A 15,567-nucleotide genomic window follows, 5' to 3' on the forward strand; every position below is an offset into this window, starting at 1 on the left:
GAATTCTTTTCAGACTTTTGTAGATGTTTCTTGTCTTTGAACTTGGATATTCCTGAATGACCAAGTTTTTGACTGCATCATGACTACTCTTAGATATCAAGTTTTTCTATAATGTTTTTTGTATTTTCATTTATTTTTTTTCCAGGGGAGGAAGAGGCAGAGGATGGTGCTGGCAAAAATGAAGATGCCTCCCATGACTCCGATGAAGAAAAACGAGCTGTAAGTAGCCTCATAACAGTGTTTTTTCCCCTTATCTCTATCCATGTACTTGTCTTATTAGTGACCTCTTACTCCAGGATGATGAGGAATATGAACCTGAAGAAAGTCATAGCAAACGTAAGAAAGGAAAGAAAAGAAAGGCAAAGAGTGAAGATAAAAAGGGTAAAAAGAAAAAGAAGAAGAAGAAGAATGACAGTGAGGAGGTAATAAATTTTAAATTTATTTACAGTAGGTCTCTTGGTCTGTTTTTTTGTATTTCACATTCCTTGTATTTTTTGTCTTAAAGGAGGCTGAATTCGAGCAGCAAGAAGCAGCACCTGATGACTCTGTTCAAGATTCTGATGCAGCTCCGTCAAGCAGTAAGAAAAGCGGCAGTCGGAAATCTAGAGGAAAACAGGAGAAACAGGAGAAGACTGCTTCTAACTCCAATTCTGCAACTCCAAGTGAATCTTCAGGTATGCGTTCAGTTTTTCTATATTAGTACTGAAAACACTTAAGAAAATTATTTTCTCTTACTATTGTCTTAATAAATTCTCAGGAATGCCATCTGTGGATGAAGTGTGTGCAACATTTGGTCTGACAGATGTTGAAATTGAATTCTCTGAGGCCGACTATCAGAATCTCACAACTTACAAGCTATTCCAACAGCATGTAAGACCACTTCTTGGTAAAGAAAACCCGAGGGTTCCCATAGGAAAATTAATGATGCTAATTGCTGCCAAATGGCGTGATTTTTCGGAAATTAATCCTCACACCAGAGCTCAGACTGAAGAGGAGGAGGGTGGTAATGAAGAAGCGTACACACCTAAACCAAGCCGCTCACGCTCCACAAGAGAATCAAAAGGTGCTGATACAGATGCCTTGAATGATGAAGATGAAGATGAAGAAGATGAAGTGGAACAGAGATCTTCTAGAAAGAAGAGTAGAAGTCGGAGCAAGAAATCAGGTGGCAGCAAAAAAGGGAAGGTTCCCACCATTAAAATCAAAATTGGCAGCAAAAGAAAGAGGGGAAGTTCAGATGATGATGACAATGGCGACGCCAAGTCTGATCAGGACTCTGATGCTGAATTTGAGCAGATGCTTAACGAATATGGGACAAAGGAAGAGGAACCTGAAGCTGCTGTCGAAGCTGACGACAAAGAAAAAGAAAAAGAAAAATCTGATCAGCCTCGGAAGAAAGCCAAAACAAAAATTGGTCAAAAGAACAAGAAGAAAAAGACCAAAACCACCTCAAAGTTTCCTGATGGCGATGAAGAACAAACTGATCATCAGGACTACTGTGAAGTTTGTCAACAAGGAGGGGAAATTATTCTTTGTGATACTTGCCCCAGGGCATACCATTTGGTGTGTTTAGAACCTGAGCTAGAGGAAACCCCTGAAGGAAAGTGGTCTTGTCCCCATTGTGAGGCTGAGGGTACTCAGGAGCAAGAGGATGATGAGCACCAAGAATTTTGCAGAGTTTGCAAAGATGGTGGAGAACTGCTTTGTTGTGACTCCTGTCCATCGGCATATCATACTTTCTGTCTGAATCCACCTCTCACCGAAATTCCTGATGGAGATTGGAAGTGCCCACGATGCTCTGCAAAACCACTCCCTGGAAAGGTACAGAAAATTCTCACCTGGCGTTGGGTGGAAAAAGAAGACAAGAAAGAAGAAAACGGTGATGGAAAACCTACGAAGAAACCGCAAAGACAACGCGAGTATTTTGTGAAGTGGTGTGAAAAATCATACTGGCACTGTTCTTGGATCTCTGAGCTGCAGATGGAAGTATTCCATGGCATCATGATCCGCTGTTACATGCGTAAATTTGATATGGATGAACCACCTAGGCTTGAAGACCCATTGGATGAAATGGATGCTAGAAGAAAGCGGATAACCAACAAAGAAGCTTTCTCAGAGGCTTTGGAAGAGAAGTTTTACAGGTACTGTGTTGCTTAATACTTCCTTCTTTTATTTGACATTGACTACTTCCCTTAGCTAATCAATCATTTCTCATCATTTTGTTCTTAAAGGTACGGTATTAAGCCTGAATGGCTCCAGGTCCACCGCGTGCTAAATCATCGCATAATGCGTGATGGTCGCTGTCTTTATCTTGTGAAATGGCGTGACTTAGCCTATGATAGTGCAACTTGGGAAGAAGATGATGACCATATTAACGGTCTGAAACAAGCTGTAGAGTATTACATGGTGAGTAAATCGTCTTGTCCTCTTTGTCATAAAACCTCAAATTGCATTGTATTACCAAAACAAAAATTGTAGGACCTCCGTGCTGCTTGTGGTGTTGATGGCGGTAGCAGTAAGAAGTCTGGAAAATCCAAGAAAGGCAAAAAATCAAGGACAAAGGAGAGTGATTATGATGGTGACAGACCTCAGTAAGTATAATGCTTGGTCATTGTGTGGTCTTGAATTCAAACACACCTAACTCTTCATGAACTTGATCAATCAAACAAGTGACACCACCTTTAAACACTGTTCACTTTTATTGCAGGAGAAGATTTATTCCTCCTCCTGAGAAACCTTCAACAGACTTGAAACGCAAATTTGACAAACAACCTGAGTACTTAGATGTAACTGGTATGTGCCTTCATCCTTACCAGCTGGAGGGTTTGAATTGGTTGCGGTATTCTTGGGGTCAAGGAACTGACACCATTCTTGCTGATGAAATGGGTCTTGGAAAAACCATTCAAACCATTACTTTCTTATATTCTTTGTATAAGGAAGGACACTGCAAAGGACCTTTCCTTGTAAGTTAATTTTTTTCTCACCTTCTGTGTCACTATAGTTTGTCCTTCAAGTTGTTTTTTTCACTTCTTTTTCATTTTTAGGTCAGCGCCCCTCTTTCTACCATCATTAATTGGGAGAGAGAATTCGAAGTTTGGGCTCCTGACTTTTATGTAGTTACTTATGTTGGTGACAAAGATGCCCGTGCTGTAATTAGGGAGCACGAACTTTCATTTGAAGAAGGTGCAGTCCGGGGTAACCGCGCCGGTCGCATCCGATCAAACACAATTAAATTCCATGTTTTGCTAACCAGTTATGAATTGATCTCAATTGATGTGGCTTGCCTTGGATCAATTGACTGGGCCGTTCTTGTGGTGGATGAAGCTCATCGATTGAAGAGTAATCAATCCAAGGTAAGACCATCATAAAGTGAATACAATTTGTATTTCTATAAGTTTTCTTATCTAATCTAATTGTTATTGCTTTTTTCAGTTTTTCAAGCTTTTGGCTGGTTATAATATTGCTTACAAGCTCCTATTGACTGGAACACCTCTACAAAACAACTTAGAAGAATTGTTCCACCTTTTAAGCTTTATGTGTCATGAGAAATTCAATGATTTGGCTTCTTTCCAAAACGAATTTGCTGACATTAACAAAGAAGAGCAAGTTAAAAAACTGCATGACATGCTGGGTCCCCACATGCTGCGGCGTCTGAAAGCTGACGTCTTGAAGAACATGCCCACTAAATCTGAATTTATTGTCAGAGTTGAATTGTCAGCCATGCAGAAGAAATACTACAAGTTCATCCTCACCAAAAACTTTGAAGCTCTTAATCCTAGAGGTGGTGGTCAGCAAATGTCTCTCCTCAACATTATGATGGATTTGAAAAAATGTTGTAACCATCCATACCTTTTCCCTGTGGCTGCGGCTGAGGCTCCTGTCAATGCAAATGGCCAGTATGAAGTCAACGCATTAATTAAGGCTTCAGGAAAATTGAGCCTTTTGTCTAAAATGCTTCGAAAGTTGCATGATACGGGACATCGTGTTTTAATCTTCTCTCAGATGACCAAAATGTTGGATCTACTGGAGGATTATCTGGAAGGAGAAGGTTACAAATATGAACGCATTGATGGTGGTATTACTGGTACACTCCGTCAGGAAGCCATTGACAGATTCAATGCTCCTCAAGCTCAACAGTTTGCTTTCCTACTCTCCACTCGTGCTGGTGGTTTGGGTATCAACTTGGCTACTGCAGATACTGTTATTATTTACGATTCAGATTGGAACCCTCACAATGATATTCAGGCTTTCTCCCGTGCCCATCGTATTGGTCAGGCAAATAAGGTCATGATTTATCGTTTTGTGACCAGGAATTCAGTTGAAGAGAGAGTAACTCAAGTTGCCAAGCGCAAAATGATGCTTACTCATCTTGTTGTGCGCCCAGGAATGGGTGGGAAGTCAACCAATTTCACCAAACAGGAGTTGGATGACATCCTGAGGTTTGGTACTGAGGAACTTTTCAAAGAAGAGGAAGGCAAGGAAGATGATGCTATCCATTATACCGATAAAGCTATCGATGAACTCTTGGAGAGATCTAAGACTGGAATTGAGCAGAAAGAGAACTGGGCCAATGAATATTTGTCGTCATTTAAGGTTGCCAGTTATAACACCAAAGAAGGTGAAGATGAAGAGGAGGTAACGGAAGTAATTAAGCAAGAAGCTGAAAATACTGATCCAGCATATTGGGTGAAACTGCTCCGCCATCACTATGAACAGCAGCAAGAGGATATTGCTAGAACTCTTGGTAAAGGAAAGCGTGTACGGAAACAGGTCAATTACATCGATAGTGCTGTGGAAGGTAGAGGAGAGGATACAACATGGCAAGAAAACCTCTCCGACTACAATTCTGATTTCTCTGCTCCATCGGATGATGACAAGGAGGATGATGACTTTGACGAGAAGGGTGATGGCGAGGGAGGTGGCCGGAGGAGTAGGAGGCGGCCTGAAAGAAGAGATGAGAAGGATAGACCACTGCCTCCCCTTCTTGCCCGAGTTGGTGGAAATATTGAGGTGCTTGGCTTCAATGCAAGGCAAAGGAAAGCATTCCTTAATGCTATCATGAGATATGGCATGCCACCTCAGGATGCTTTTAACTCTCAATGGCTTGTCCGTGATCTTCGTGGAAAGTCAGAGAAGAACTTCAAAGCCTATGTTTCTCTCTTTATGCGGCATCTTTGTGAACCTGGGGCAGACAATGCTGAGACATTTGCTGATGGTGTGCCTAGGGAAGGTTTGAGCAGACAGCATGTGCTTACCCGCATTGGTGTTATGTCCCTGATCAGAAAGAAGGTAGGTTTGATTTACATTTGTGAAGTTATCGTTGACTTTTAAAGTGTGATCATGTAAAATAAGTATGTATTTTGTTATTTTGTACCATAGGTTCAAGAGTTTGAAGAGATCAATGGATACTACAGCATGCCTGAATTGATTCGCAAACCTGTGGATGCTGCCGTCAAGAGTGCAGCGGCTGCAGCCGGTGTTGCTCCTCCTCCAGGACCTGCAGATGCTGCCGCTGCCGCTGCTGCCGCTTCTCTAGCCGCTTCTGCAGCCTCTAGTGTGTCAGCCACACCAGCCACTAGTGCATCTGCTAGCCCGGTCCCCACTCCAACTCCAGGTGCTGCAGATGACAAGGACAAAGAAAAGGACAAAGATAAAGAGGTAATTTCAGCAGATGTGTAGTTAAAGCCAGCTTGTACTGTTATTAAATTATAAACGTTGCACACTATTGAGCACTTAAAGATCCAGCATCTTTGGGTCAAAGATCAGGGTTGCTCGCTTGTCCGATGCTCTGTGTAAAATGTGGCTCTTGTGCTGTGTTGAATTTTACTTACCAACATTTTAAACCTAATTCCTAAATTATATCCATAGGCTGAAGATTTGACCAAGAAGGATGAAGAGTCCAAGAAGGACACTGAAGCTGAAGATGAAGCTAAGCCTGAAGACAAGAAGGAAGAGGGAGAAAAGAATGGAGAGGTTACTGCTGTTGATGCTAAGGATAGTGAAGCTGTAGTAAAGAAGGAAGTTGATGAGGTAAGAAATATTTGCATCTTTCAAATGAATTATTGTTGTGAAGCTCCTTGACCAGACTTCTAATATTGGTGACATAATTTAATTATTTTGCAGGAGAAAATAGAGAGTGAAAAGGATAATGAAAAATCAGTTCCTGTGAAGGAAGAAAGTACTGAAGAAAAGAAAGAAGTTCAAGTCAAGGAAGAGAAGGCTGAACCTGAAGTCGATGCTGAGAAAGACACAAAAGAAAAGGTGGAACCTGAAGAGACATCTGAAAAGAAAGAGGCTGAAGAAACAGCTGTTAAAACCGAAAGTAAGGAGAAAGAAGGAGAAGAAGAAAAGGTTGAAAATGCTGTAAAAACTGAAAAGGATGATGATAAAGAGGAGAAAGATGAGAAGAAGGAGGCTAAGGAAGATAAAAAAGAGGATAAGAAGGATTCTAAAGAGGAAGATGACGATATTGTTGTTGTTAAAGATGTTGAAAAAGTCAAGGTTGATGAGAAGAAATTGGAAGAGGAGCTGGAAAAGGCAAAGCGGAAGTTCATGTTCAATATTGCAGATGGTGGTTTCACTGAGCTCCATACCTTGTGGGTCAATGAAGAGAAAGCGGCAGTTCCTGGAAGGGAATATGAAATCTGGCATAGACGGCATGATTACTGGTTGTTAGCAGGCATTGTAACTCATGGTTATGGTCGCTGGCAAGATATCCAAGCTGACATCCGGTTTGCCATCATCAATGAACCCTTCAAAATGGATGTTGGTAAAGGCAACTTCCTGGAAATTAAGAACAAATTCTTAGCAAGAAGGTTTAAACTTTTGGAACAGGCCTTGGTGATAGAGGAACAGTTGCGGAGAGCCGCTTACCTCAACTTAACACAAGACCCAAACCACCCTGCAATGTCCTTAAATGCTAGATTTGCAGAAGTTGAATGTTTAGCTGAATCTCATCAGCATCTCAGTAAAGAATCCCTGGCGGGAAACAAGCCAGCGAATGCAGTTCTTCACAAGGTATTCTACCAGTCTGATTCAACCTACTTATCTGTTAAATCCCTCTTTGCTTTCGCTCAGATTATTATTTTTACTATCACTTCCAGGTTTTAAACCAACTTGAGGAGCTGCTGTCTGACATGAAGTCAGATGTTAGCCGCTTACCGGCTACCCTTGCTCGCATCCCTCCTGTTGCCCAGCGACTTCAAATGTCTGAAAGGTCTATTCTGTCAAGATTGGCCGCCACGACTGCTGGGTCGGCTCCAAGCACTCCCACCTCTTCTCAACCTGGTATGATGCACTTTTTTGTTTTCATTTTTGTGTTGGGTACATATTTATCGTTTCTCTATCTAATTATTTCTTAATTATTTGTTGTAGGTATGATTAGTGGCCAGTTCCCCTCAGGGTTCCAAACTGGACAGCTTCCAGGCAGCTTTGGTGCAGCTAACTTTGGCAATTTCCGACCGCAGTACTCTGTCCCTGGACAGCCCACTTCCCAGGGATATGGTATGTTTCACTAAGTCTTATCATTCACTAAACAATGTATAATGTCTCATGCGCTTTTCTAATTTTTTTCTGTTCTTTCTCTTCAGTTAATTGAATTTAAAAGCTGCTTAGGTTTGGAAGTATGTTGATACTAAGGTAAGAGACCTCATTTTAATTTTTGGAACCTTTTGTTTCAATCAATCAATAATCTGAATTCTTTTTTTCTTTTTGCAGTTATTGGTGTGGCTTGATTTGAGCTTGGTGTGGTGATACATAGACTCCAGTCTCTTGTGCAGCATATGTATGCAGTGATAATGTGGTTGAAAATTTCTCAATAGAATTTAAGAGGAAATACTGATTTAGTAGCGAGTGGAAGGTTTAGATTAAAAATGGTGTTTGAAAAGACAAATTGGTGGATGGTGTCAACATTCTACACTTGCTGGTGTGGTAAATGTGCAATTTTTGTTTCATTCTCTTTCATCTTTGTTTTTATTTTTCATAAAAAAAAACTCTGTTTTGGTGTCATGTCCTTGGATCTCAAGAGTGGCCTGTGAATTTTCTCGCGTATTCTGTTACTATCGCCTGTAAAGTATTTCATGGACTTCCTTTTAAAATATAAGCATTTTTCTAGCAGATGTTACTAAATGCTTAGGAATCTTACATTTTAAGGAATCATTTCAGTTGTGTCCATGTTTTATTTTTTCCAATGTCATAATCAGACCTTGGTATTGCACTCTACTTTGATAAAGTAGACCTTTCCTTTTCATCAAACCATCATCATGAGAGCTCTAAAGTGAAATGTAAACGCACCTTCCGCATAGTATTTTGTCTAGAATGTACACGTCTCCAACATAAATTTTTGATATTGCATCTATTTATTCCATCAAGGAATTGGCATATTAATGATTGTGATTTTTAGTTCTTTCAAATTAGATAAAGAAGTACCTTTCTCTCCCTTTTATATCCACTTCTAGTACGTACATAATTTTGTATTACTTTGATTTATCCGTGCTTATGGATTTTACTGCTAATAATAGTCAACCCATTCCTATCTCGTTCATTTGTCTAATTATAGATATTTCTTTCAGTAGTTATTTGTACTGTGAAGCACCCTGATCACTTAAAAAAAAATTTGCTTGAGTAAATTTTTTAATCAGAGGCCCTTATAACTGACACTTTGAATTCTGTGACTGTTGCACTGAAAAAACCAAAGATAGAACTGGATATTCCACATAAGTCTAACATTCTGAAGTTTTGATTTTGTTTTTTTGTTTTGGCTTCCTTGCTATCTTTCCTGTTATCTCTGCCAAGTCAAGACCAACTCATTTTCATTGCTAAAGGGCTTAATTTTTAATTTTACTTCTGGTATTCACTATGCTGATGTGATTATTGCATTTCTGTCAACCGTGAATATATTGTTGGGCCTGAACTGGATATTTTTGTATTTCATGCTCTCCCTCCTAGAAGAATGTAAGTGGGAGCTGATAGGACAATTCCTAATGTATCCGCTTAGTATTTCCTTGAACAGGCATTGTTTATGAAGGTAAATTGTGAAACTAATTGTATTTAATTTATTAAAAGTTCACCCTTTTTTTAAAGAAGTAATTTGATATCATTTTTAGTTGATTTTTTTAATTTTTTTTTTTAAATGACAAGGCTCATATTGGGTCTTGATTGAATCAGTGTCGTTTTAACTTTTATTGAATTTTGGACAAATGAATCGAATGCTTTGTAGAAATGTTAACTATTTGGTTTTCATGTAGCACTTGCATTCAAATATTCTGTGAGACCTGTGTCAGTGTAAGTGCTCATGAAAGTTGTGATTGGCATTTATGCAAATTTGCAAGTGCCCATTAAGTTAATAAATGATTCATATATAAATCCATGTAATTCATTATCACCTAAAGAGAATTTGAATGGAGGAAACGGATTGCGATGCTTCATCGTCGGGTTCTCGACCGACCGGTCGGCCGGTACATTTGAACTGCGCGCCGCGCTCGCCGTGCCATGACAGGCAGGCAAGTTGATCCCTTAACGATTTCGTCAGTACTTACACAAATCCCACGCCTGGCTCACTCCAGTTTCACTCTAACAGCCCCAGTTTCGCCAGTGTAGCACTGTTCGTAAGTCAACAACCTCAAGTCAACTACCCCTTGTCCCATTCATGGAGGTATATCCTAACGGAGGTATGCGAATCAGTTGGCGCTCATGGCGCGGTTTACGACCGTCTTTTGTCTCTTTCTTCTCGACCTGTGATTGGTCGACGAGTCGAGGGTGGTCCTGGGATTGGTGGGAGAGCGGATGGCAAGATCGGTCCGACTACCGTCCGCCTTGCGTCAGTTGTCAAACAGACCATGCTCACACGCTGTTCGCTGGCCGCGGTGTAGATCAATGGCGCTACACAGTCCCGTCTCCGTGTGTGACTACTCCGAACTGCGCACCGTGAAATGTAGTTCTGATCCCTCACCACCAATGTCGCCCGAGAAGAAGACGTATATCCCACCATCATCAGAGACCATCCAGACTAAACCGTTCCCGATAAGAGGTAAAAAGTGAACATCTTTGTGGATGGCTGTGCGGCCGTGTCGTCTGGTAACATGTCCCCGCACATTTCACTTCGTGTCAGTCATGTATATTGCCCCCTGTCATTCCGTCTTTTGAACAGTTCTAGTGTTTACACGAGTTGCTTGTTTATTGCCGCTTCTGTTGACGTTCCACATCAACGGATAACTAGTAGACGCGCATAGTGAACTTTACTGGGGTTAGTTTTGTTGCCCCGGGGTTCTGTTAGTGTTGTCAGACTACGTCAAATGCGATTAAATACTTATAAATAACTTGATCTATTAGTACTTCTACCTCTCATGTTTTGGGATGTTAAGAAGCAACTAATTGTTCAATCATATGTATGTGATTTATAGAGGGGACCCCTGTTGCATATCTGAACTACTGCAGTCATGAATGAAAACTTTTAACTTTCTAACCAAATCTTATGATCAAAATGAAAATGCCAAAATATGGGCACACACTGTTCTTTCAAAATCAATAGGTTATTTTTTTCTGATGCTTAATCAAGTCAAAATTAATTTCCTCTGTGTGTTCTTCATTGCTTTGCACTCCCTAATCTTCCCTATTACTTCAGGATTCGTCTAAAAATAAATCAAAACTGTAATCAGAATATTTTTTCTGGACCAGCTTTTCTCAAAGCTTGTTAGAAAGGATAGTGTTAGGGTAGGGCACGGCACTTTCCCGCTGGCCTGGCGAGCCCCGGCTAAGAGCTTCCGAAAGGTGGCGCAGCAACCCACCATATGCCCCACACAACTCGTTTTCCGAACTCTCGGCAAGTCTCGTCACCCGGCCCATGTTTTTTCCCATTTTTTTTCCCTCCAGGGTTTAGTCTGTGCGTTCCGCACCGGCGGCGGGGCAGGGAGGGACTGCACCAGGGACTTGGGGACCCTCGCCTGGCACTCCCTCCCCCTCCCCTCAGCGCGGCCGCTCCCGCACCCTCCCCCGCCTCCCCACGACATCAATATTTATCAGGGTTACCACTACCACCGCCGCCGCCGCTGCGGGTGGGCTTGTCTTTTCTTTTCCAACCAACTCTAGAAGGCACTTTCTCGCCCATACTTCTATTCCTCATTGAGCGCACTTTTGTTTTCGAGCGCTGCTGGACGTCATGTCCACGATGAGGACGGCGCCCGCTCGCGCTCGCGCTCACGGACGGCGGCCGGGGTGCAAGTGCGCGCCACGTTATCAGCGCAGGGCCGCCAGAGGCCAGCGGCGGCATCGCCGCGGCTTTTCCTGACTGCGCGTCGCGCCCTCGGGACTTCCGGTGCGACCTGGCGCACGGCGACCTGGCGCACGGCACGGCGACGCACCGCGCCGGCAAAGGTCGAGGGTCAGGGGTGGGAAACCAGGCAGGCACTTGTCTCTACTCGGTTGTACAGCGACGGAGCAGCCTGCACTCCCCTCCCCACACCGCGGCCTTCGCTGGCGGTGTCCTTGAATTCTCTGCCCCGCCCCTCCGCGCTTCCCTCCTGAGCCCTTTCCCTGTGGGGCCACCCATCCCCCCCACCTTCTCCCCGCCAATGTCCCTATAGGCTGTAGGGCAGAAAGAGGGGGTCGATGGTTCGAAGGGAAAATGGCTAGCCCCATCCCCGTCTCCTCCCCCCGCCGACCCCCTCGCGCCCACGCCGCGGCCACTTCCCCTCGCCTTTCCGCTTGCTGTGTCTTCGCTGCGCTCCTAAAATTAGATGGATCCCGTCTCGTACGGTCCCGGCGTGCTTTGCCTATGGCCTGCCGTGCTTCGCGCGTGTGCTCTTCTTTCCTCCGCCACCCGCCTCGCGGCCCCCACCCCCTGCTCGCGCTCTAGCGCGCTCCACCCACGCGGACTCGCCCCCCCGCCCGGCTGAATCGATGAGCTCCAGGGGCAGATCCCCGCGCCTCCCGCGCCCGCCCTCCCGCTGCGGGAGGGTCCTTTAGGCCCGGACGAGCGCTGGCGGCGCCCCCCGCCCCGCAGTGCAAGGCCACCTGTTAGCGCGGCCGTGGCCGAGGCCAGCGGGCGGGGCGTGGCCGTGCCTGCCCACCAGGGTGACGCCCCGAGCTACCGGCGGCGCCGGCTCGGACACGACCCTCAACATTTGGGGGCCTTTGCTCCCTGCCTTTTATTCCCTGGGCTCCTCCATCTCCTCCCGTCTGCGTCTGCGCGGCTATCAGACCAAATAGCCCCCCACGCACTCCCCTGGGCAATTAGGCGTTGTGTGAGTGTGTGTGTGTTACCCCAGCCTCGACGAAATTAGGGTCCCCCATTAATTCGTCCAGCAAGCAGGTAGTACCTCCATAGGGACGCGCAGGTGGGCGGGCCGGGCTGGCGGGGGAGAGGAGAGGAGAGGGGGCATGACTCGTCTCGAACTTTGCCCTCCCCCGCACGCCGCACGCCCTCTCTCCCTGCCCGCCCCGCCGCCCCCGCTCTGAGGACCCGAGCTCGAAGTCTGGAATTTCACCCTCCTCTCGGTTTATCATTTTGTTTTATACCCCGGGCGGCGGCCGCTGTCTCGACGGCGTGCTAGCCAAGGCCGGCCGCTCCTTCTTGCTCTGTTTACACCACAGCGACCCCGACCGTCAGCTCGGCGCTCAGCTGTCTACCTGGTAGAGGCCCCGCATCGGTGGGTCGGTTGGGTCAGCGCCTACCTCTTCGTAATATTTGCGCATAGTGGCCCGATTTCATGTGACACTGGCCCATGTGGCCTGTACGGGTCCGGTGGGCCGCGCGGTTTTTAGCTCGGTTTGTTGGGTCGCTTGGGCCGGAATGGGTTAGCGTGGTTTCGCTTGACCCAAGCGACCCAAAGGTAGCATTGCACCTGTCACCGCTAGCTGGCGCTACACTCGGCTGCAGGCGAGGGGCAGGGAGGTGCGGGGCGGGGAACGAAATTTTGGTAGGCCGACCCAAACGACCCAGACGGGTCAGGTGGGTCCAGGCTCGCGCAGACTGGACCCGCGTGGCCCATGGTGGGTCTGACAGACCCAACTGATATGCGTATGGGTCGCATTGGTCTAGACTGGGTTGGGTTGGGCGGGTAAAGTAACCGAAATAGCTTGGGTCAGAATTTCACTACGAACCCACCGATCCGGGGCCTCTACTACCTGGTCTCTAATGACGCTTGCACCGGGTGTGTCGGTGTGCGAGCCACGCCCCGGGCGGAGCGTTGCGCGGGCTTGCCTACCCCGTGGCGTGTGCGCAGATACACCCGGTATACAACACATCGCGAAGCCCCCCGCGCGCCAGCCGCACCGCAGCACTAGCGCGGCGAGGAGAATCCAATGTGATCCCGCAGATTGCATTAGTAGCGCCCCAAGCCTATTTGGTCGGGGAAGTTCCATCCACCGCTGCCTCTCGCTCCCTCCCTCCCCGCCGGGGCCGCGGCTCGGGGGGCGCCGCGTGATGGAAGCGCCTGTATGTTGTGGTGCCTCCCCCTCCCGCCCCGCCCCGCCCCCGGGGACACCACCACCACGGTGTCTGTGCGTGCTGCCCCCGTGGGTGTGGAGGGTCGTGGCGTCCGCCGTGGTCCGTCCGTCCAACGCGCCTGCAACTTTTCCAATGTTGTTGTGCCGCTGGTGCCCGGGGCCCGTGCCGTGGGCGCGGCGGGGCGCCCGGCCCAGCCTCCAGCCGGCGGACGCGTGGCGCGCATACCGCGGGGGCCGCGGGCGACACCGACATGGCTCTGCCATCGGGAATAGAAATAAAGATGATGATGCATTTTTGCGGGTGATGCGACAACAATGACGAATTCCCGTCTCGCCTTCACAAAATGCATGTCCCGCCGTGTCCCATATTGGAGAGGAAATCCGATCCGGGTATGTGGGCAACGTACTCGAACGCTAATCGATGATCTCTCGATTAATCTGTAATCTGGCGCGAACCGCCGCGCCCCGCCCGGCCCTGTACTTGCGCCCGGCCCCCGGCCCCCGGCCCCCGGCCCCCGGGCCCCGGCCCCCGGGCCCCGGCCCGCGCACAGTAGGCTGCGGTAGGCGCGAGAGTACAGTAGGCCCGTGCCGAGCCGCGTGGGCCGCCGGGGATCAACACTGTCATTTGTAGCTTCTTATTGTAATTCTTCTCCCCGATAAGTAGATAATGTCGCCTCCTCGAGTTCGGTTCCTTGAATCCGAAGTGGGGATTCGTGTGATTTGCTTTGTATCACAAGACACCTAGATCACTTCCCCCTTCCCCTCCTCAATAAAGGAATGTCTTGGGCACGTTGTCAAATATTAGCACGGCCCGCGCGCATCCGAATTCTAAATCCGCCTCGCGTGCCAATTTGTGTGTATTGTCCCCCCCCCCCCATCCCGACAGCAGCCCGGACCAGACTATCTGCTCGCATTTTTTCTCGCTTTGCTTTTTTGTGTTCTGTGTGCTTTTTGATTATTTTTTGTCTCTCTGAAGTATGAAGGTGTCCGCGGGGCACAAGCGGCTCGCGGCCCGCGGCGGCCCGCGTGGCTCGGCTTAGTGTGGCGTGGCGTGGCGTGGCGTTATCCCGCGGCCCTGCCCTGCCTGAGCGACCACGTGGACAGGCGGTGCCCGGCATGTGGCACCTGCTCGAGGGTCCCCCACCTCTAGGGTAGGTGCCATGCTATAGGGGCGGGGCGGGGCGCGGAGATGCGTGTTTGCGGACATGTATTGATTGGAGTCGTATCGACCTCAACGCCCCCGCCCCGCCCCGCCCCGCGTTAGGATGAACCTGCTACCGAGTCGCGTTGGAGACATGGCCAGTTCTGTCAAGTCCCACCCGGGCTTCCGTCTCACACCTTGTAGAGCCCCCTGTCACCCTCCAAATAGGGCCTATTAATTTGAACCAGGAAAGGCTATGTTTTTGTACGCACCGCTTGCTCTGGACCAAGGGGAGTCCAACTTGTGTTTTTGTCTACACTTCACGTGTATTTCTTGTATTTTTCTTGTATTTATGACATGCATCTGAATGCATTTCTGTGTATTTCTAGACTATGTATTTAGTATTTTTGGTATTTTCTTGTTGTTTTTATTTTTGTGTACCTGTACACGATTTTTGGATGATGGCCCCCCATTGCCTCGGAGCACCGATCACCGCTGCATACTTAAACTTTGTTAGGTCCTTTTCCCATTTTAGTGGGCAGGACTGGTGTTCCTGGGCGGCGGAAAGCCTCCGGAATGCCGGTCCAAGGGCTGGCTGATAAGGCTGATACGGCGCCCGTGTTAACCCGTCGTCTCGTCTCCGGTGCCCGCGGTGCCTTTCCACCACCGCACGCTGGGCCGGGGCAGCCGCCGCCGTCCCGTATGAAAAAAAATGCCCATTTTCCGTCTTTTGCTAGTCTTTTTTTGAATACCGCTAGAACACACCTAAGCCAGTACCAGAACACCCCTAAAAGACTCCCGCGAGACGAGAAAGAGACGTTTCCAGCAAGCCTTGGATCGCTCTTTGTGGTATTTCAGTCGTGTCGTGGTTGTCTTTTCCCTGTCTCGCATTCGTCTCGAAAACGGTCGATTTCAAGACGGAAACAAGACGACGAAGAGACGGCCGGGCAGATGACCCCGACACAAAAGTGAAGCGACAGCGA

The 15,567-nt window shown here is 47.2% G+C and overlaps 2 protein-coding genes across 2 annotated transcripts in view; both read left to right on the forward strand.

Moving 5' to 3' along the window:
• Window positions 1-145: 145 nt before the first annotated feature.
• On the forward strand, window positions 146-9,363 carry LOC113207135 (chromodomain-helicase-DNA-binding protein Mi-2 homolog; the record flags this gene model as incomplete). Its single annotated transcript, XM_052273628.1, is given in 16 exon segments — window positions 146-219; window positions 297-422; window positions 506-674; window positions 758-2,141; window positions 2,232-2,406; window positions 2,479-2,591; window positions 2,708-2,963; window positions 3,045-3,353; window positions 3,433-5,289; window positions 5,380-5,658; window positions 5,869-6,030; window positions 6,124-7,017; window positions 7,104-7,287; window positions 7,375-7,503; window positions 7,590-7,638; window positions 7,717-9,363. Coding segments are annotated over 15 exon segments (6,119 nt in total), but the record flags the coding sequence as incomplete, so codon positions are not given.
• Window positions 9,364-9,771: 408 nt separating this feature from the next.
• LOC113207136 (6-phosphofructo-2-kinase/fructose-2,6-bisphosphatase) overlaps window positions 9,772-15,567 on the forward strand; it is a 35,042-nt gene continuing 29,246 nt past the window's right edge. Inside the window, exon 1 of the mRNA XM_026423541.2 lies at window positions 9,772-10,027. Coding sequence (XP_026279326.1) covers window positions 9,784-10,027 — 244 coding nt within the window. The 5' untranslated portion in view covers window positions 9,772-9,783. The remainder of the gene's footprint in view (window positions 10,028-15,567) is intronic.

This window comes from Frankliniella occidentalis, unplaced genomic scaffold, assembly GCF_000697945.3.
Source record: "Frankliniella occidentalis isolate FOCC.00 unplaced genomic scaffold, Focc_3.1 Scaffold289, whole genome shotgun sequence".
NCBI classification, from domain to species: domain Eukaryota; kingdom Metazoa; phylum Arthropoda; class Insecta; order Thysanoptera; family Thripidae; genus Frankliniella; species Frankliniella occidentalis.